Source organism: Cydia fagiglandana, chromosome Z (assembly GCF_963556715.1).
Source record: "Cydia fagiglandana chromosome Z, ilCydFagi1.1, whole genome shotgun sequence".
NCBI lineage: Eukaryota > Metazoa > Arthropoda > Insecta > Lepidoptera > Tortricidae > Cydia > Cydia fagiglandana.
This window is the reverse complement of record NC_085959.1, coordinates 12,780,551-12,803,367: the sequence shown is the minus strand read 5'-3', so window position 1 is coordinate 12,803,367 and position 22,817 is coordinate 12,780,551. Positions and strand designations below refer to the sequence as shown.

The window sequence follows — 22,817 nt, the reverse complement described above, 5'->3', positions numbered from 1 at the left end:
GACATTATTAAACGAAATACACGAAATCAAGCGGCCGAATTTCAAAAATCCGCCCGCAGAGCAGAAACAAACACAGGGGGCTCCATGCGCCACACGAGAAATCCCGAATAACCTAAAAGGACGGACGTGACGGCCTAACCCGACACAATCCCTGGATTCACCCGAGTCCATTCTCATCGACATTGTTTTCGCAACGCAACACGTCTGAGTAATGTCTTCGAGCGATGGGTTACTTTACCCTTTTACTGCGTCCATTCAGTTCGTAAGTGCGCGGGGGTTTGTTGAAAAAGTGGTGATTCCCACATATTGTTTGTGATACGACAGCTGCGGTTTATCGCCGGGCCGCATTTTACGAGGCTCTGCGATCTTCATAAACAGCACACGCGAAAGGGCTGCTCTTACGTGGCCCCTACTCTAAAATGCATTAAGCCATTGTCTTGTTTGTATTTTATATTTTGGATGTGATAAATGACTGTATAAAAAAGGTAAAAAAAACTAAGTACAGTAATAGTAATTTTGAGTGAGTTATCTTACAGGGTATTAAATACGACAGCATTTTTACAAAACATCGCTCAGTAACTGTAATTAGTTATAAGTATAATAAAGTAGGTACAGCGAGAACAACAGCCAATGAGATTTAAAAAGGTACTATTTAATAGAACGTGAATTTGATGATTTACAGAATACTGAGGCGAGTATTTATTTAGAGTCAGCAGCAGAAGTTGCTAAGCGGGGGAAGTGTTCAAAATGATCTTGACGCGACTTTATTGTTAAGAGAATAAGAGCGTGTCAAGATAATCTTGAACACCTCGCCCGCTTAGCAACTTCTGCTGCTGATTGTACCAAGGCATGTTATAAATTTGACGTCGGCTATAAAGATGAGGAACTGCTTACCTTTCTGTTGCTTTTGAAGACATTGCACTTAAAGAGGTTGGTGGCTCCGTCCCTCGCGATGTAGGAGAAGATCTTGAGATCGGAGCTGTCGTGTGACACGTAGAAGATGCGGTAGATGGGGTGGTGCATGATGTCGATGCTCTCGATGCTCGCGTCACTGCTCTTGCTGCCGCGGCTGAACAGTTTCGAACCTTTCTGCACAACAAAATGGGAACAAAAAAAAATTAATATACAGAAAGGGATTCACATAAAATAGATTATCAAAGTATTATGCGACTGGGTTTGGGAGTGGGTAATCAATTGGATTTTTCACTTTTTTACCGTCCCATTGGTGGTTGGGTAAATTGTACCTATTGGACAAATCTACCCAATACATAGGACAAAATGTTTCTCATAATAAAACATCACGTATGTATAGCATTGCATACCAAAGTTACAAGTACCTATGTCTCAGTAAAATTTACTGAATACATATTAGTTAAGTAAATGTTGCTATGAACTTCAAAAATTGCTATGAACTTCAAAAATTTGTAAATATTATTATGTACCGATAAAACAACATTGTGTGCGCTAATTTAGTGTTTATTTAGGCACTGAAAATAGTTAGTTATTCAATTTTCTAATTTATGCATAATTGTTGTACTTTGTTTTTACTTTGCAAAATAAATTTAAACTAAAGCTTTAATTGAAATTACGAGGGAATAAGTCTAGTCTAGTAAAAGTACATGAGAACGACCCCTATTTAAATCGTTTTAATTGGCACAGTAACATTAATATAATTTCTAAAGCCGAGCAAGTGCGTGGCAATATAGGTACTTGTTAGAAACTCAAATTTTCAAAGATTTATCGAATGATGTGTAACGTGTTTATGTAACACATTTATGTTCCGTTTACTTAAAAAAAACACAATTAGTTACGAGTATACGAGTATTACATGGAATGTCTAAGCTGGCTCCGCCTAACCCAGTATTATGTAACTCTTAATTTCATTGAAATAAAACTCATAAATGGTAAGGTAAGAAAAACGGGTATAATTATATTGGCTTCTTTTCAATCCTTAATAGGAAAGAGAATGACCGCTTCTCCACACAAACGTAGACCTCATTATCCTCTCTGAATATTAACATTATTAACACCATGAAAAATACTTTTATAAATTTTTTTGTGGGTACCTATATTAACGCCCCTTTGTTTGATTTTTTTTTTTCATATGTTATGCTTATACGTATTATAAAAGTTAGAGCCCGAAAACCAATTTGTTAATGCTGCTAACACTAATAAAAAGTTAATAATCGAAAAATAATCAAACGAAAGGGTATAGCTATGGTTAATATACATCACATTATGTCACATTTGTATATTAAATTTAAATAACAAATATCCAGAGAAAATGGGAGCTCCATACGTTTGTATACGTTTGTATATTACATACGTCAACTACATGCTTCCAGAGAATGTTGACCTTCTTTGGCCATGTGGCCCGCCAAGACCCGTCCAGCTTTGAAAAGCTCGTTCTGGTTGGGTGCGTCGAAGGGAGAAGGAGTAGAGACAGGGCTCCAACTCGGTGGTCTGATGCCATACGCGACGCTACGGGCGTCAACATCCAGGGGTCAATACAGCTGGCCCAAGACAGGGGGGTTTGGAGAGCGGTGGTGAAGAACTGCACTCCTGATGGTCACGACCCTCAGCCTTGAGGAACCGACTAAGAAGAGATACGTTTGTATGGAAACGCGGTTTCGGGACTTTCGGGACGGTCGGCCACTTTCGTCTTTCGGCCTTGTTATTTAAGATCGAATCTCAGATTACATGCTGTATAAACGTTAGCCGTTACACTGTTAAGTCTCATCTCACCTTACTGAAGCAACGTTGAGTAATTATTCATAGGACTTAATCAACAAAGGACAAAGGAACGAACTAAATTTGTGCAAAAATAACTAGACAGCGACACTTTACATCAGAGGTGCTATTTAGCTCGGAAAGTGACATAGGTGCCACTAAAATATCGCTATGTATGTATGTATTTAAAGTAAGATGTGAATGTTGTGGCCAATGTCAAGCGAGTTTTCCCGCCCGGCTTGTGAAACTCGTGGAAAATCCATTTAAATACATTAAAAAAAACAATCAAAACGGCAATGCAGAATACAATGTAAGCTTCTGATAAATGAGTGTAGGAATACTAAAAGTTAACAATCGGTGCTATAAGGTATTTCCTTCAAGTACAGGCAACGTTAGGGGAGAGTAAATAAAGATTATTAGGTCGGTCCCAATTTCACCACGGTTACAATTGTCAGTGACATATGTCGAGCGACAATTGTGAAGCGACAGGTGACATATTACAAATTTATAAAATATTTTCTATAGAAATACTTACAAACATGACAGGCATTTTGCTACAATTGTATGTATTACAATTATGTTGTGAAACAAGAATTATTTTTCTAGTCGACATATTTGTAGAATTGTCGGTGAATCTTGACAGGAAATGAGTTATATTATATGTCGGAATTTCGTGACAATTGTCATAAACTTAGCAAGAGAAACATCTGTTTTTTTCCGATATAATAGTTTTTTTTAATAATACAATGATGGTGGCAAACAGGAATGCGCCCCCCCCCCCCCCCCCGATGGTAAGCGGTAACCGTAGCCCATGGATGCCGCCGCGTCTGTCTCTTTATATGTTTGTCCACTCAAAAACTACTGAACAGATTTTCCTGCGGTTTTCACCTATCAATAGAGTGATTCTTTATTAACCCGTGTGAAGCCGGGGGCGGGTTGCTAGTTTATAATAATAACATGTTACTCGTATATGTTTAAAACAAATTTAAAAACGTTAGTAGTATGAAATTAATTTTACAAACACCAAATGAAAAAAATATGGTTTTCTGTCCATTGAGCGGACGTATGGTCACGGTCAAATAGACACGACACCTTTCGTCACTTTGTTGAGTTGAGTTATACATATTGAAACGAATTGGAACGTGATCTAAGAATACTAGAGGTCATTCTATGTAAAACACGAGACCATTTGAACAAAATTAATTAACAGTCCATTGTTAGACCAATTTCGTAAAGGACAAAGGGTACATTTTGTGGGTTAAATTAAAATTGATCGCCCGCAGATCTCTTATTTAGGTAAAGTGGTTATTTAGTTATTTATTATTTTTAATTTTATCCTCGTAGTTACACTTAAAGTAAATGGTTACACTTAAAGTAAGTGTCGTTAGTTTGTGATCAAAACACAATAAAGCACAGGTAAAATGATTATTACCTATAACAATTATTTCAAAATGAAACATTTTTAGAACAGGCCAACCCAACCTAGATTATAAGCTACCCGAGCTCTACTGAGTAATTTTATTATATACGCGGACTACTCAGCACTATTATGGTCACGATAAGAAGGCTAATTTACATGGATTAGAACCGTCGCTTCGGGACATATGCAACACCATACATTTCCCATTCTTTCATTCTTCTTCTTGATTGCTTCATTAATCATATTCAATCGAAATATAATAGGAATTCGGTTGGTTGTATTAAGTTCAATTGTAGACCAAGTGCGTTGGTTGGAGATGCAGACATGGCGACGCAAGAAATAGCCCGCAATTAGTCGCAGCCCCGCTAAGGACGTAATTACAGGCCATCGCCAGGGGATCCTGATAAGATAACTACACGGGATGATTAAAACTCCGTTCCTGGAACCGGTGGCTTATTTTCAATGTGCTGTATAATTGTATATCTCTATTTTACCGGCAAAACTCAATTTCAGGCTCAACCAGTTTCCCTGGGGTAAACCGGTTTATTTACAGGTGCGTTATTATTTAACTGTCCAGACCCGAGAAGAGAGACAGAGAGAGAAGGCAAGTCAAATAGCTACAAAATTATTTTTTAAAACAAATGTGTTCTAATAAATAAATAATAAAATTATGGGTTGTTTCCATTTCCAACTGTCACTTTTGGAGGCAGCACTACCAAGGCTCGGAACCGGTTTTTTTTTTCATACAAAAAATACCGGTATTATTACGTTCTTTTTCGTTCTTTACTTTATTATTTCTTTTTAATGTGTCAATCTAATAATACTAAGTTGTTAGGTACCTAAATACATGTATTTACCTGAATCATGATTCAGTCCTACGTAAAGAGCATAAAATAATTAAAAATATTGGGCTGTTTAGAAGTTTTTAAAAAAACCGGTTCCGAGCCTTGATCACTACTAACATAAATAATACAATTGAATGATATACACCTGTTTAATAACAAACTACAACAAAAATGGTACAACACTCGTCGAAGTAATTTAATCAGCACTCCTGAATGTGTACAATTTTATTATTTATGTTAAGCACTGTTAATGTCAATCATTTGTTGCGACATTTAATCAGTCTGGGTGAATCTATTTCGGATAAAAAATAAAAATCTTACTTAAATTCGGGTTTGACACGTAACATGTACTGTAAATACCTGGTGTAGCTATCTACACTGTTACAAGTAACACGAGCCATAGACTAAACTGTAGGCTATACGCCCCAAACTGACCAACATTTTGATCAACGATTTATTTTGACTTTTAGTACACTTATAATTTTTTTGTACGACGCAATGTATTGCGAATTATGTTACACAAGCAACTACAATTACATGATAGCGTACATTGTAAATATTATTTAATTTGTATAAAATAGAGAAAATATTAAGACTTCATAATTTTTTAAAGTTATTGAACAAACGTTTGAGGAGTAGGTACAACCTATGATTTAATTATTTGCTCGTGTTATAGGAGACACCCGGTATAATTTATATTTAAGTGTAGCTCGTATTCATCGTCAAACATATCTCATCACACATTACGTGTGCGTGGCGAAGCGTCACGTCACAAAATGAGAGCCCGTATTGTGCTAGATTTTCCAAATATTGGGTAGAAAATACCTTACCCGCCCTTTTATTAACGCAACTACCATCTACAACATCTTTTAGGAATCATGTTTAGCATACAAATCGTTCCTCTTCACGTTTACAAAATACAAAGAAAAGTCTGCCGAAGAAACTGCCACGTGTTGTTGCTTAAGCGTAAGCAAAATCAGCAAGTGCGTAGGTATTAAATTCCTAATTTCAGCACAGTATGTATACAATACATAATTAATACCGGGTGTGGCTTGTAACATGAACAATAAATTTAACTGTAGGTAGGCTTTGATTTTTAATAGACTTTAAAGTTTATTCTAAGACGTAATGTATTTTATGTTTCAGGCGTGACAAGCAACGTAAATCACAATGATATGGCGTGGCGATGGCGTCCATTGAAGATAATATTTATATTGTATGAAAAATAGGGAGTCTAAATACTTCATAATTTTTAAAAGTTGTTGAACAAAAGTGTCACCGTTTGCGGAGTACAATATATGTTTTAATTATTTGCTCGTGTTACAGGCCACACCCGGTATAATAGTTATGTAACCCAAAGGAAGAGCGGCGCCACCCAACACAGGCATTTTGGCTCCATCATCTTACATTACTTACTTACAAACAAAGTGTGTCTTACGGAATAAAGAATTTTAGATTTGCACACATTTTATCCCTTTAGTTTTCACCATATTAAAGAAACAGGAATTAAGTATGATTTGCAAACTACAAGTCGGTATGAGCTTTAAGGCGATGGCTTGTTTTCGTATAAAGAAATGATTAGGTGCCAGTCTGCCGTTATCAAAATTGGTTAACAATTTAGGCAGCACGCAAATAGCTAGCAGTAAAAAAACCAAACTGCAGCAACAAAAACTTGTTCAGGAAAAACCGCAGGTTTTAGTTAAATTGGTTTAAGTAAATAATTAAACCAATACTAGTCAGTTGCAAGCAGTAAGTATTAAATGGCTGATTAATTAACAATTGAGCTGTAAAATCATTACGCGGTCAGCCAGATTTCACAAACAAAAATTCTGCTAGAGTTACAACTACTAGGTACGTAAGATAATTTTTAAGTACCAGATTCTAAATTAAAAATGGGTCAAGAGCAAAATATTTAACATAGGTACCTGGGTTTATTTTAGAAGTGTCGGGGTTGGTTAAAATTTATGGAAAAGTCAGTGTATAAATTTGGATGTCGAGGCTCGTTACATTCGGCTCGATTCGGGAAATGAATAAGAGATGCACTAGATATGAAATAGTAAAAATATGTGACGTTCCACGGCAAAAGGTACCTTATGGCGGCTGGCGCCGCGATTCGGGAAATTAATTAGAGATTCACTAAATATGAAATAGTAAAGTTATGTGACGTTCCATGACAAAAGGTACCTTATGGCGGCTGGCGCCTACTACGCATAGCGCCGCAATAATAATGGAGCGACGTTAATAATCGTAAGCGCCAACCGCCATAAGGTACCTTTATCCGTGGGACGTCACATATCTTTACTATATCGTATCTAGTTAATCTCTAATTCACTTTCCGAATCGCGCCGATTGACGTTTAGCACGCGTATTCGGGAAACGAGATAATCACAAGATCTAGAGACGATATAGAAATCAACTAGATTTACATTAGATATCGACTAGATGTGACTTGGATATCTAAGTCATAACTTGTTGAAATCGTTCAAGAGGACCTGCAGAATCGCGGAAACGTAAAATTTGACATATCTATCTTACAAATACCTACATATCTTTAAATTATCCATATCGTAACTTGTTGAGGTCTAGTAGAGATATAATTCATTTTCCAAATCGAGACGTAGGAATTTCATAATTTTACATGAGTCCGGACTTGAGTTATATATTAAAATATACATAGCTATATGTAAGACTATTTTATATCAATATAGTTAGATAAGGTAAAAAAAAATATGAGGTATTGTTTTTATTCAAATATGTTTACATACACTCTAGTAAATTTTACTGTGCGTTAAAAAACATAATAACTGTTATTATTACTTGTTTCTAGCAACTCAGAACATCCGTTACTCTCGTGCTCCATATACATAGGTAACTATCTAATTATGTATTATGTATAATATGTAAAACAATTAAAAAAATGCCACGTAAACGATGTCTTGCAGTAACTTACTGTATTTTTTTTTAAATATGATGCCTATTGTGGTTGGAATTAACAGTCACATATTCTGATCATGAAAGTGTAGGAACATTGCCTCAGCAAAAAAGCCACTAGCCCCGACCCGCAACAGAGCCGCCACCGTCGCGCTCTTCTGTCTCGTTAATTATTCTCGAATTGTAACTGGTCTAGGACCGAAGTGTCTCAGATATGATTGGTTGTTAAATCCTAGCCAAAAGTTTGAATAACCTTTTTTGTAGGAAATTTTATGCTAATTATTCATGTATAAATATATTTTTTGCTATTGGCCACCCTTTACAAGTTATTTACGAATGACTAAAAAAGGGGACCTTAGTATTTATTTTCTCCCTTCAATATTTTTTTTAAGTAATTGATCTTAGCGAAAAATAGTAGCACTTACTTTATAAGAAATCTGAAACAGATTATTTACGTAAAAGGTTATTTTTTGCTGTGGGCTACCGTTTACGAGTTATTTACGAAAAACTTAAAAAAATAAACGATTGTAGAACGAATTATAAGTAACTTTCCCACATTCATAGTATTTTGTATTGAGATCACTCTGACCCACGCTTATTATTATTTTTTATCTCCCATTTATCGACAGTTTTGTATAATAAACTATATATTTTCTTAAACGTAATAAGTGTAGCTTTACAACTGTATTTATTGTTTTCAGATTCCTGCTACACTTAAAAAAAAATTGGTAATTATGAAAAAATCACAAATACGTTTTTTAGTCTTTTCTACTTTACGCTTTTTTTTTGTTAGAAAGTGCATTGTTTTAGTTCCAAAACTAGATTTCTCATCCTTAATTTATCCGACAATGATATATCACATGCCCTAATAGGGATAGTTTTAGAGAAATGTTGCTCTAAGTGAAGCGCGGCGGCGTCGAACTTCCCCCCTCCCCCCCACTAAATGAGACGTGGCTCTCGACGGCTCCCGGTCTGTATCTGCTCAAGACCAGCTAACAATCAACTGTGCCAAGTTTCAGCGCATAGTCTCAAAGTGCAAGGTGTCGTGCAGTAACATACTAGCTATACAGAGCGTTTCAATTTTTAGGGTTCCGGACCCAAAGGGTAAAACGGGACCCTATTACTAAGACTTCGCTGTCCGTCCGTCCGTCTGTCACCAGGCTGTATCTCACGAACCGTGATAGCTAGACAGTTGAAATTTTCACAGATGATGTATTTCTGTTGCCGTTGTATAACAACAAATACTAAAAACAGAATAAAATTAAGATTTAAATGGGGCTCCCATACAACAAACGTGATTTTTGACCAAAGTTAAGCAACGTCGGGAGGGGTCAGTACTTGGATGGGTGACCGTTTTCTTTATGCTTTTTTTTTTGCATTATGGTACGGAACCCTTCGTGCGCGAGTCCGACTTGCACTTGCCCGGTTTTTTTTTGTTTGTCGCCCGCTCTGGCCTAAGTAGTGGGTAGTGACCCTTCCTATGTAGCCGATGGTCCCGGGTTCGAATCCTGGTAAGGGCATTTATATGTATGATGTTACAGATGTTTGTTCATGAGTCATGGTTGTTTTCTATGTATTGAAGTATTTATATATCATATATATATATATATTTGTCTGAGTACCCACAACACAAGCCTCCTTGAGCTTACCGTGGGGCTAAGTCAATTTGTGTAATAATGTCCTATAATATTTATTTATTTATTTTAATGTTACTGAATGCATGTTATGTTCCAGCAGGCGCCCAAGCCTTAGTAAGCATAGCGCTGTTGAATTCTGTTGACACATATGCAACAAGTTTATGAACGGTGCGGCGATACTGTATTTATTTAGTGATAGACCATCCGACACTTACTACAATATCGATTTTAACTTTAATATCGGTCTTATCGATCAGTAAAGGCCTTATTAAAGGCTTGGGATAAAAATCATACATAACATTGCAACCATACATACATAGATGTCAAATATAATATATAATTACTCACATGGACCCTGAAAGGGTAACACTCTATGTATTTCCAACGACAGCTGCACTACTGACAATTTTACTATGGAAATTGACAATGACAGCGACACGTTCAGTACCGGTAGTGCAGGGGGCCGATTTTTGAATTTAGATCGCTCGATTTCGTCACTCGGAAATCGGTAGAAAACGGCGAAATGCTAATTTTAGAAATGCGAGCGATCGAAATTTGGAATCTATTGGTAGTGACCACTCGATTTCAATTCTATTAGTAGAATTTAAGTGCCCAGTAGTGGAGATATTATTTAACGAAATACACGAAATCGAATGGTCGAAATTAAAAAATCGGCTCCCTGCTGCGGTTAGAAATGGAATGTTCCCATAAGGGCGCAGCATATCAGTAGATTACTCATTCATAACATATTATTACATTAATTATATTGTATGTAGCAAAATTATTAATTTATCTTAAAAATATATTTCTTCTTGGGCCTTCTAATGTGTTTCCTACCAAATACCATCAGTAGGTACTTAAGAGCCGAGACGTTAACCACATACCTAATGGAATATTTTCACTGGAACAAGTATTCTGAGTTGACGTTGCAATTTTTAATTTGTGCATATCCAGAAGGCCCGTGAATCATCTCATTGCGGCTACTGCCGGCGGTGAGTTTCCCAATGCGCTGACCTGAATTTTCATTTTGTATGCTTCAACGCTCGCATTCAGCCAGCGTATTCAGCTAGCGGTGTGTTTAGGCTCTCGTTGGCGAAGGCTATGCATCATTATTTACCTATTTTATTTTGCCTTAGGTAGTTAATTTTATTTAAGAAATTATGTCAGAGAAGAGTTTATATTAAACACACGCTAGGTATCACGAGTATGCGAGGATCAGTCACAAATTGGGCTGAAGGAATGTCAATACATATATTTATTTTATATCATAGAATAAAATAAGTAAAATGCACATTGCTAAGCCGTCAGATAGTGGGCTTAAGGTTTTAATATGGCTACTCTTTGCACTATCAAGGATATTTTAAGGCCTAATGGAATCCACTTGCGAGATTTGCAACTATGCGATTGAAACTATAGCTTTGCTGGTTTAGCTTTAGCTTTCTTCACAAATTCCTAGTTCCGAAATAGATTTAGTTTAACAAAATTTGCGGGCACGTCTCCCGTACACAGGAGTTGACGGGTCGCCATTAGATACCCGGTGATTAATGACGACAGAAAAAAATCTAGGCGCTCACTCACTCCGCCCGTGAACAAATCACATCTCGGCCGCCGCCAGAATCCCAACTTGGGCCTATACGACAAAACCGATTTATCGTGCTTGTACGCAAATGACTGTTTGCTTAACGCATTTGACACAAAGTTGGATTCACGTCTCTTGAGCATATCGGCATCATAAATTACACATTTAAAATATTTGATTGTCACTTTCTTTTGTGGTTATTTCAACGGATTACTCACATAAATATTATTAAGTCTAAAAACTCGATGTTTCGATCCACTTTTCGATTATCTTCTTCACGGAGCACAGACTGCACTGAGATCATATAATTTGCAACAATCTATTTTCGGTTTCGAAACATCTATTCGTTGAGTTGCACTTTTTATTACGGCAGATTGAATTAACCGCGGCGTGAAAATTTGAACAAGGGTTGTCTAAGTTTTCAATCTAACTTGGTAAATACGGCGCGAAAGACACTCGCTGGAATCAATTTCTGTAGGAATTATATGAATACTGTCATAGTGAAGATCAGAAAAACTAAGGGAGACAACGAACAGTTAAATTAAATGGTATGATATGCATCTCTCTCGTACTAACATATTAGATACTAGTGCGAGCGAGTTGTATAGAAAGTAAATTACGTAGATGTTGGCGTATATGTCAGTGTTGATACTGTCAGTGACTCAGGGTACGGGTACTAACGGCATTATTTAAATCTAGTAAAGTATACTTTCCAATTTTAAAGTTTTGAATACTATTCACATTAAATTAAATTAAATGTAGGCACGTTGTACTTATCAAATATCTTCTAGAATTTAGAGAAAAGGAAAAAAAAACTCACCTTTTTAGGCTTGGGCTTTTTCCGCGTGGATACCCTGACTCCATCCGTCGATACTTCAATGGTTACTTTTCGCTTCTTTACACCCTTAGCTTTGAACTCGTACTGAAACAAAATAAATCCGTCAATTATTTACAACTAGCGACCTGCGCCGGCTTTGCACGGATAAACCTTAACAAATTATACACGAACACGTTCCTCAAGAATCACTTTATTGATAGGTGAAAACCACATGAAAATCCGTTCAGTAGTATTTGAGTTTATCGCGAACATACAGACAGACGGGGACTTAACAAAGATTTACTAGAGCTTATTTTTAGTAAGTAATAGGTATTGCAGGACGCTATTTCTTCTTTCTAAGTCTTTTGCGAGTAATAAATATACGATAAAAGGGATGAGAAACGAATCGTCGGGTAATTTGTTTTGTTTAAAACATTTAACAGGGGCGCGGGCGTAGCTGGCTAAAAAAAGCTTTTTAAAATAGGCCTGTCCGAGTGGGCCGGCAAAATAATTGATGTTTCACGCTTAAATGAAGGGTGAGCCTAGCTTCAAAGTTTAAATAATGATTCCATTATTATTTCTATTATAGTCATTTGTGCCTCCATACCTCATACGGGTGCTGCAGCCATTACACCGATTACACAAAAACATAATGTTATCAATGAAAAGACTATATATTTAACTTTTATTCAATAATCTCGAGTATTTTTATCCACAGGCAAAGCTAATAAGGATACTATATCGAAAAGATAATAAGTAAATATTTTTCGGTTTACTGCGTGTTCAAAGATGGCCTAGCGTCCATAATGTGGAACAACAATTTCCTTAAGTAAATTATTTATCTCACTGTTTTCACTAAGTACGGAAAAATCATGTAAATTCCAAAAGTATAATCATAATTTTTCGTGTCATCATCTCATACGCCTCGTAGGTAGGTATAATGAATAGCTAATACTTCCAATTTTAATATGAGTCTGTCTGTTGTCAATTTGTCGTATACTGCAATACTGTTCCTAACCCACTTGTCAATTTGAGCAATGTGTTAAATTTCACCCTATATTAGACCCTTAAAGAAAGCATACTCGTATAATATAATATCTGCGTGATCAATTTTATATAAAGACCTACTTAATTTAGTCAATAAAACATTGTTAGCATTTAATTTTGCATCATTGCTATAATTTGAAATCGGACCAGTCCCTGCTCTCGGCAAAATTCATACTACGTTAAGCCCGTAATTGAGATCGTTCCCATTTCATTTTTCACGTTTATAAATCAAATTAAGAGGTTCTTATATATTGTATATACCTACCTACCGGTTAGTTATTTTTTTTATAAAGTATGCGGTCGTGGTAGGCCTAAGAAGCACTGGCTGAACGTCGTGATAGCGGACATGGAAGAGAACAATCTCACACCTTATGATGCCGAAGACCGGACAAAGTGGAGAAGACTGAGCAGGAAAGCGGACCCTGGCGTTAGGTCAGGAAAGTTAGGTTGAAGAAGAAGAACAATGTCTATCGTCTTCTATGTAGGTATAAAATAAGCGAGCTTTGTAATAACTACACGCTTGCAAGCATCTTTGGATTCCTTTGATGACTTATTTTGGGTAGAAAATAATGCATAGAATATTTGTGACGTTCCACGGCAAAAGGTACCTTATGGCGGCTGGCGCTTACGTCGCATAGCCCTGCAATAATATTGGAGCAGCGTTAATAATAGCGTAAGCGGCAACCGTCATAAGGTACCTTTACCCGTGGGACGTCACATTTTATGTCTAAAGCTGTCTTAGAATAACTTCTCGAAATCTCGAAAATATCGCAAAATTTTAGTGGGTAGGTATTATTTTTTATAAGGGCTTTAATTTCTCTGAAGTATACTTTCAAAAATAATCAAGTTTATATTTTTCTATTTCATCTTTGGATTCCTTTGATGACTTATTTTGGGTAGAAAATAATGCATAGAATATTTTGTGTCTAAAGCTGTCTTAGAATAACTTCTCGAAATCTCGAAAATATCGCAAAATTTTAGTGGGTAGGTATTATTTTTTATAAGGGCTTTAATTTCTCTGAAGTATACTTTCAAAAATAATCAAGTTTATATTTTTCTATTTCATCTTTGGATTCCTTTGATGACTTATTTTGGGTAGAAAATAATGCATAGAATATTTTGTGTCTAAAGCTGTCTTAGAATAACTTCTCGAAATCTCGAAAATATCGCAAAGTTTTAGTAGGTAGGTATTATTTTTTATAAGGGCTTTAATCTCTCTGAAGTATACTTTCAAAAATAATCAAGTTTATATTTTTCTATTTCTATGAGGTGTTTCATAAAATTGATACTTACATAAAGATGTGACATTAACAGTCAGCCCTTTGATGTGACCAAACACGTAAATGGACGTTGGTTATGCAATATGCTAAAGTATTCGGAGGAATAATACTTACAAAGCTTATAAATGTGAATTAAATTCGCCAAGGTGGTATTAATTTGAAAAGCGACAGCGTCGCCCCGAAGTGGCCGGTGTGTTTAATGATTGGCTACAAAATAACACTACGTATTTGAAGCTCAAATTGTTATATTCTCCACCTGCGCGTCATTTTCCTCGATTACTGCGATCCACTGGGGCGATTTAAATGATTTATGATGTTTTCCGAGCTTATACGGTACTCCTATCAATCTTGCTTAGATTTTGTTGTTGTATACAACAAAAGAAAAACAAAAATCATATCTAATAAAGTCAAAATACTTTTGTGATTATGTACCGGTTACGCATTTAAGGAAGGTGAGAATTAAATTTGTAGATATTACTTAACTCCACAATGGATGTTTCATTTTGTATTTTAGGGCTACCAGTAAATACAACAAACTAGAATAACTATAGAAGTCTAACTAGAACTCAAAAATTACCCGACGTTTATGCAAGATTACAACGTCAAATAATATTGTACAAGTAACGCCGCGCAAGAGGTTTGAATTTTACTTTAGACAATCCAGTTTTTATAAACAAATCACATTTGTTTAATGGTGGGAAACTGTGTACATAGTAATTTTAAAAATCGGGCAAGTGCGAGTCGGACTCGCGCACGAAGGGTTCCGTACCATAATGCAAAAAAAACGGAAAAAAATGCAAAAAAAAACGGTCACCCATCCAAGTACTGACCACGCCCGACGTTGCTTAACTTTGGTCAAAAATCACGTTTGTTGTATCGGAGCCCCACTTAAATCTTTATTTTGTTCTGTTTTTAGTATTTGTTGTTATAGCGGCAACAGAAATACATCATCTGTGAAAATTTCAACTGTCTAGCTATCACGGTTCGTGAGATACAGCCTGGTGACAGACGGACGGACGGACGGACGGACGGACGGACGGACAGCGAAGTCTTAGTAATAGGGTCCCGTTTTACCCTTTGGGTACGGAACCCTAAAAACTGCAGAATTATGGAGGAGGGGTAACTCAGTGATATATTATGTCGAAAAAGTCAGTCTTTTGGAAGGATTTCCGGAAAAAAAATTAATGTATTTACTGAGAGTTTTGTCTAGGTATATTATGTATGTTCCTTCGCTGTACGAGTAGCTACTCGCGCTACAGATGAAAACCACGTGGAAAGAAAATGAAATTGTAGACGATGGTAAATAAACCAATAATAATAAACACACATACCTACTCTTGTATACTTTTGAGTCTCTGACATAAATTGGGCAAACAATTTACTTTCTCATAATTAATGGTAACTCTTTATATATGGTAACTCGCTATATTCTTTTTGTTTCATTCAAATGCTGTATAAAGGAGCATCAAACTTGACACCAATCATTTATTTTCACAGAACGACTATTTTTATCAAGTAATTCTTCGATACTTCTTGAGCCTCTCCTTGGCCTATTTGATACCTTAAGACTGAGAAGGTACTATTCGAGTCGTTATTTGCACGTTTTATTAATAGTGACGATAATGTAATAACTAAATATTGCCAAAGTGACATCATACATTTTATCAAACTGCAGTAAAACGATGTCGGTTTGTTGCACTAAAACCTTCAATTTTTAATCTAGGGTTGCCATACGTCCCGTATATACGGGACTGTCACCGTATTTTAAGTATCACGTCCCGTATATTAATTTCCCGTATTTTGACGAGCGGTCTGGCATAGTGGGTAGTGAACCTGCCTATGAAGCCGATGGTTCCGGGTTCGAATCCTGGTACGAGCATTTATTAGTATGATGATACAGATATTTGTTCCTGAGTCATGGTTGTTTTCTATATACTATATTATATATATCGTTGTCTGAGTATACATAACACGACCCTTCTTGAGCTTACCGTGGAGCTTAGTTAATTTGTGTAAAAATGTCCTATAATATTTATTTATTTATTAATAGCGCTCTAGAATACCACTGCCCCTTATCAGTTCCGACTAATTATGGCAACCCTAAATATAGCGTTAGTATTGTAGGTTGAATCGCGTTGTCTTATGTCTATACTAATTACTCGTACAAGTTATTCAAGAATGTCATGATCCCATGACTATAACAGCCGTAAACATTAATCATTATATTCATTTCAACTGGCGATTACGGCCTGAACTCAAAAGTCTCGCGAGCCAAATGTTCAAGTAAGGATAGGAGTGGGCTTTCTCGATATACTCGTAAATGCTCACGAGAACAAGATGAATGATATGATGAATAACAAACCAATACTTCCTTTTAGACCTGCCTATAATTTCAAAGAGATTACATCTATCACATCGGCTAAATAACCGGAAAATATATAAGTAAGTCTCCGGAATGGCACGGTCATCAAATAACGACCGAACTGTCTTATGGCTCAATATCCGTAAGTTACTCACGTATATTCGTTGAGATCAAGCATTGGGGCATTCTGTGGAGCTGTATTTTATGATGATTACAGATGCCAATAAGATATTTTTATTTTTCGTGACAAAAAACTTAGTATAGGAAAGTGCCCACGATTAGCTATTAGAAATGTTTAGATATTTATTATGGAGTCTTTCTTTAGTTAGGTGAATTTAAATTCTTCAAACCACAACCACGTAGCTATTTATTATTATACAGGTAGGTATATAATATAATACGTATATGCACGCAGTTGTCATTAACTTACTTAATCGTTATATTTACGAAAAAATAAAACAAGTTTTAATTTGTTTATTACGTTGTAACCGATTGCGGTCTCTTTCATTACATTAAGCATGAAAATATATATAAATGGACGTTCAACTAGCAAAGCGGCACAGAATAAATAATAGAAAGCGGTAGAAATTTTATAAGTATTTGTGAATCATCAAAGTATTTTCTTAAAATTTTCATGATTAGTGCCGTAACCATTCCTTAGTACTATTTGAAAGAAGGCCTGCTTTTGACAAATGAATGAATGATGAATTTATTTTATCTTTTTGGAGCCGTTTCATTTTATACGTCCTATTTATGTCTTTTTTTTCTTACTCCCATTATCCCAACATTTCGCCTCGTCTCATGGGAGCCTGGAGCGCGCTTGACAACTAATGTCAAGAATTGACGTAGACACTAGTTTTTACGAAAGCGACTGTCATATGACCTTGCAACCCAGAGGGGAAACTAGGCCTTATTGGGATTAGCCCGGTTTTCTCACGATGTTTTCTTCACCGAAAAGCCAGTGGTAAATATCAAATGATACTTCGTACATAAGTTCCGAAAAAGTCATTGGTACGAGCCGGGGTTTGAACCCGCGACCTCCGGATTGAAAGTCGCACGCTCTTACCGCTAGGCTGATGGTAAAATTATTATAATATTGCTAATAATAAAATATGTACTTACGCGTACACGACGCATGGCGGCAACTATTTCAACGCGGCTTGAAGGTCGGGGCACATCCATGGTCCCAATGTACTGAAACAAAAGAAAAACTATGTATATTCAAGGGTAGGTGGGTAGAGTCAAACATACATTAATCGCATACTTTCAAATGTGTGTAGTAAGACAAAATCGTGATCAAAGTTGAACCTGCGCTTTAGGTATACATATATAAGGGGGGGGGGACTTCTGTTTAGGTCTGTTTTGCGAATGAGCCTGTGAATTGTTGGGTTAGACCCTGAAGAACTTCCAAAGGGACCACAGAAAGTTCGGGACCCATAGGACTGACTAACTAGTCTCTCAATAATTCTATGGCTGTGTTTGTGCCATCACGCTTCGCGATTGTTATGCCGTTTAGGGTTCTAGCTAAATTGGTTGTTCAATACTTGCGCTATAGAATGTCCAATTTAGCTCTAAATGGCTCAACATACCCGTGTGGTGACTGTACTTAGCTGCAGCCAGTCCAAGTTCAAAAAATCATGGAGTATAACGATTTAATACCGTGGAATACGGTTACTTTGAATCCTGGGTTTACTTTGATAAAAACTTTACTTCGAGTTCAAACTCGAATATTACGCTTTCTGAACGCACCCTGTGGATTGTTCTTTTTACGGTTGGCAAGATTGAATGTCACTGTCAGTTAGTGATTTGTGTCCGTGTACATCATTGTATCGTTATTACATATTTTTAACAAATTTTGATAGGTTTTTATTGTTCAATTATGCTTCTTACCTTAAATATGTAAAATATGAGACTATATTGCAATAAAGTTGATTTTTTCCAAGCTAATCTTTTACCTCTTTGTCAAAGTAACCCCAAAGGCAATAAAATCTTTATAAATCCTAAACCTGCGAACGGATTTTTGTGTAATGTTTTGAAGTTTACTATAGAGGTTACTATCAAATTCCGTCGAAAAAAAGGGGGGTATCAAAGTAACCCCAAATTAAGTTTAAAGTTGATCACCACTTTAGATTTTTATTTCAAAGAGTACATAAGTATTTTAAAAAATATTATTGGTGAAATCGATAGAGGAGCAAAAACCGATGATATCGTAATCTTTTTTATTTTTTTTTAGATTCCATATTCGGGGAGATAAATCAATATTAATTTTGAAATTGATCAAAGTCACCCCATTCCACGGTACCTAATCGATTCCTATTGCTAGCTATATACCTCTACATACAAACGCTTTCGTTAGAATCCGTTCCGTAAATCACAATTACTTATGAAGTTATGACATTGGTAACAATTTTGTTTCTAACTTTAGTTGCAAGTGTTGGCTTGTAACCAAATATTAGTTTCAATAGTAATTGTTCGTTTTAGTAATATGTATTATTAATACACGCTAAGAGCAAATCTATTTGTGCCATGAAAGATCTTACCGGTGAGCAAACGAAGCAAGTTACAGCATAAAACAGAAGGGTCAAAATGTTTCCAGTGCGACTAAGTTTTTTTAAATATTAGAAGTGTTAGAACAAATTAAATCATTTTCAGAAAATACGCACACACCTGCCGCGATAGCAGAGGACGCTGGTTCGATTCCAGCCTGGGGCATTGGAGGCCTTGGTCAGTTTTTCTTAGTATGTATGACTTATTTCAGTTAGAAGTAAAATTTTTTTCTGAAATTCTAACATAAAGTATGATAGATAGGTCCTTACCACACATGTACTCGACTGTACCAGCAAGCTTACTTAGCACGAGGGCACAAGATAGCGCCATGACTATTCCGTCTTTTTCTAACTGTAATGATTTAAAAGAGATATGGAGGTAGTCTAAATCGCGCCCGAAATATCTCGTGCCAAGTCTACTGATGTCTGTAAAATCCATGATGAGTTAAACATACGGGAAAGTATAATTAAAGCCTTATTATTGGACTTGTCTCGGAGTTTCTTGGAACCATTAGCGTCTATTTAGATTTCGACTTTCGCTTCATTTCGAACTCTCCTACACACTTTTGGATGGCTTCACAAGGAAAGAACAAACCGCAGAAATACAGCTTGGTTAAGGCTTCTACTTTCAAGTTTAATCGTAGGTATTCGATTATTAAGAAATATATATATTATATGCATGGCTTTAGGTATATCCCATTCCAGATAAATATATCATGTCGATCAATAAATTTTAATCACTACACCTTATAAAACAAAGTCCCCCGCCGCATTTGTATGTGTGTTTACATGTTTGTTTGCGATGAACTCAAAAACTACTGAACGGATTTTAATGCAGTTTTCAATTATGAATAGTTATTTTTGAGAAAGGTTAGGTGTATAATTCAAACCCGTGCGAAGCCGGGGCGGGTCGCTAGTTTGCTATAAGTTCGGACATAGAGAAACTACAAGAGATCCTTAATGGAATTTTAAAACATGCAAACAAGATAAGAGTCCTCTCCTTTATAAAAACGGCTAAGAATATGTGCCTGCTTACAAAGCAGGAGGTCCCAGTGTTAAATCCTGGTAATGGTATTTATTTGAGTGTTCATCTCAGAACATCATCTGAGTTATGGATGGTTTCTTTGTATTTAAGAATTCATATTTATTCTATTATATCGTCTACACTGAGAGAAAAGTATAACAAAAATACACTTAGAATTACAAAAATAAACTTAATCCGGGGACAAGGAGAGTTAACTAATAGGAACAAATTGACTTTTGCAATTTCTATTATCTGTTTGTTGAAATTATATTTGGGATTACTGAGCTGTTTGTAGAAATAAATAAACTTTACAGAAATAGTGAAACGTCCATAATTATTACTAAAACTTCACTTTTTCCCCCAGTACAGAACTGTTTTTTAATTCCTGGTGATGATTTTTCTCTCAGTGTAGTAACCACAACACAAGCTATATTGAGCTTATCGTGGGGCTAGTTAGGTCGATTTGTGTAAGATTAACCATAAGTTTAAGTGAAAATATGAGGATAAATACGGCGAAAACGGTTTACTACAACACAAGTCGTAAAAAGGCCTCAAAGTGATTTATATCGCATCGCTAGCTAACCAGTCGTCTTTCTTATGGGGGACTTTTAATGGGCGTTCGCAAGGGACATCAGGAAACCAGGAGCTGTGCGAATCTAATAACAGGACGGTCACGCGCCACGAGTAATGTCCCCGCAATCGCATAATCAACGCGCCTATTTGGTGTTAGGTACCTAGTTGAGGTACCATGAAATGAAATGAAACAATCTTACCTGTTTCTCATCTACGAGTAACTATACTTCTCGTGTCGAATGTTAGTCCCCTATGACAGTTAGGTAATTTTTTTAGTGTTCCGTACAAAACTTTGTTCACGGAACACTTCGGTAATGTACTCGTATGTAGTAGCTGTCACGTAAAATGTTTGTATGTAGGTACTTAGATATTTTTTGGAAATTAGTTTATTTAGAAATGTAACATTTGAGGAATCAAAATACGATACAGTAGCATACTGCTTCAGTTATATATATTTTTTTAATCAAGCACAACGAAAGAGACTTGAGGGCACTGCATGGGCATATTAGATAGGGACCATCATTCGACGCCAAAGGTTATGATTTAAGTATTTATTTATTTTGCAATTATCAAACATACTCCTTTTCTCGGTTTTCTTTTTTCAAATTAAGCGAACACTTTCGACAAACAACGTCGTCGTCGATCAAGTAGGTATTTATTTGGTTTAGTTTAACCAACGCAGGAATTATTGAATTATATCTTAATTGTTAGTCTCCCGTTGATTTAATTTACTCTAGTTTGAGATTTTAGTGTATTCGGGTTATATCGTATTCTATTTGGACAGAAAATACGTGTGTTTACTTTACCTAAAAAATTCCTTTTGCAAGAGTTTTCTTATATTTTCTTTTATAGCTATTTGGATAACGTATGGAATTTCATTATACATATTTACTTGTAAATTGTTACCGCAGACAGGCTTCGGATTAAAGGGTGTGATACTTGCCCAGGTGAACTAGATCCATTCTATAATTAATGTTTACTCGTAAAATAGTACAAGTGCGCTACTATTTAGCTTTACGTTATGGTTAGGGGATATTGATTAGCAAATGTGAGTGTTGCGTGTATAAAAAGTGACAACTCTAGAGTAAAACTGAATAATCAAGAGAAAGTGTGGATAGTTAGCATTCCACGCAGCTAAAAGATGTAGATATATTTCCTAATTACGAAGACTAGCTATAAATCAAGTTATGATCGAATTGTAACGGCAATCTTCCAGCGCCGATGTCAGCGGTCTCTAACAGGGTCCCGTGGGGCCAATTCAGCGGTTCGCGCTCGCCGCGACCCGGCCGCTCGTCAGTGGTCTCGTTATTTCAGCCTTGCTTAAATGACTTAAATCACAAAGACGGTTGGTTTTATTTTTTATATATATCGGCGGCCGATCGTAAGATCAGCCAGATCGTAATGTTCCTGTGTATTGTTACATCAAACCAATATATAGGTAAGATAGGTTCGTTAGGTTGGTTCAGATGCCCGAAGGGCAAACTGCCCAGAAATAGGAGCCCCGGGTAGCGGGGCTCCGTCGACTCAGGGAACGAGTCAAAGATTTTCACGTTTCACGATATGCCTGATCTTACGATCGCCAGCCGACATATATATTTTTTGGACAACTGTTATTGCTTGACGGCGGCGACGGATTTCAATAAAATTAAGCATTATTAAATTTATTATAAACGCGCTGATTATATGCATTTTGACTTATGTATCTTATGTATCTGTAAGGAAAGGAATAAAGTAAAAATTAACCGATGTTTGCTAAGTTTTATTAATAAGAGGGACCTCTTGTATCCTGTAAGAGGACATTTTATCCATTACTAACGTGGAGGGGGCAGGAGCAGGAGTTAACGATTTGAACGCGAATGAAGTCTGAGATAGGTAGTTCCCAACGTCAAGTTTAACAACCACTAAAATCCAATCTAATAGGTACATAAATTATCACCCAAACGGTTACTTATCAAATCCGAGCGATAAATATAACTAGCAGTATCCTTCCTCAATAAACAACAAATCTATGGTTACTTCTCACCGA

General features: G+C 36.2%; 1 protein-coding gene across 2 annotated transcripts in view; it reads right to left on the bottom strand.

The window, feature by feature from the left end:
* LOC134678673 (carboxyl-terminal PDZ ligand of neuronal nitric oxide synthase protein) overlaps positions 1 to 22,817 on the bottom strand; it is a 151,175-nt gene that overhangs the window by 61,694 nt on the left and 66,664 nt on the right. For both annotated transcript variants that reach the window (XM_063537320.1, XM_063537321.1), the window contains exons 2-4: positions 17,771 to 17,842; positions 11,963 to 12,064; positions 895 to 1,089 (exon numbers count right to left, since the gene is read on the bottom strand). In XM_063537320.1, the coding sequence (XP_063393390.1) occupies positions 895 to 1,089; positions 11,963 to 12,064; positions 17,771 to 17,842 (369 nt within the window). The remainder of the gene's footprint in view (positions 1 to 894; positions 1,090 to 11,962; positions 12,065 to 17,770; positions 17,843 to 22,817) is intronic.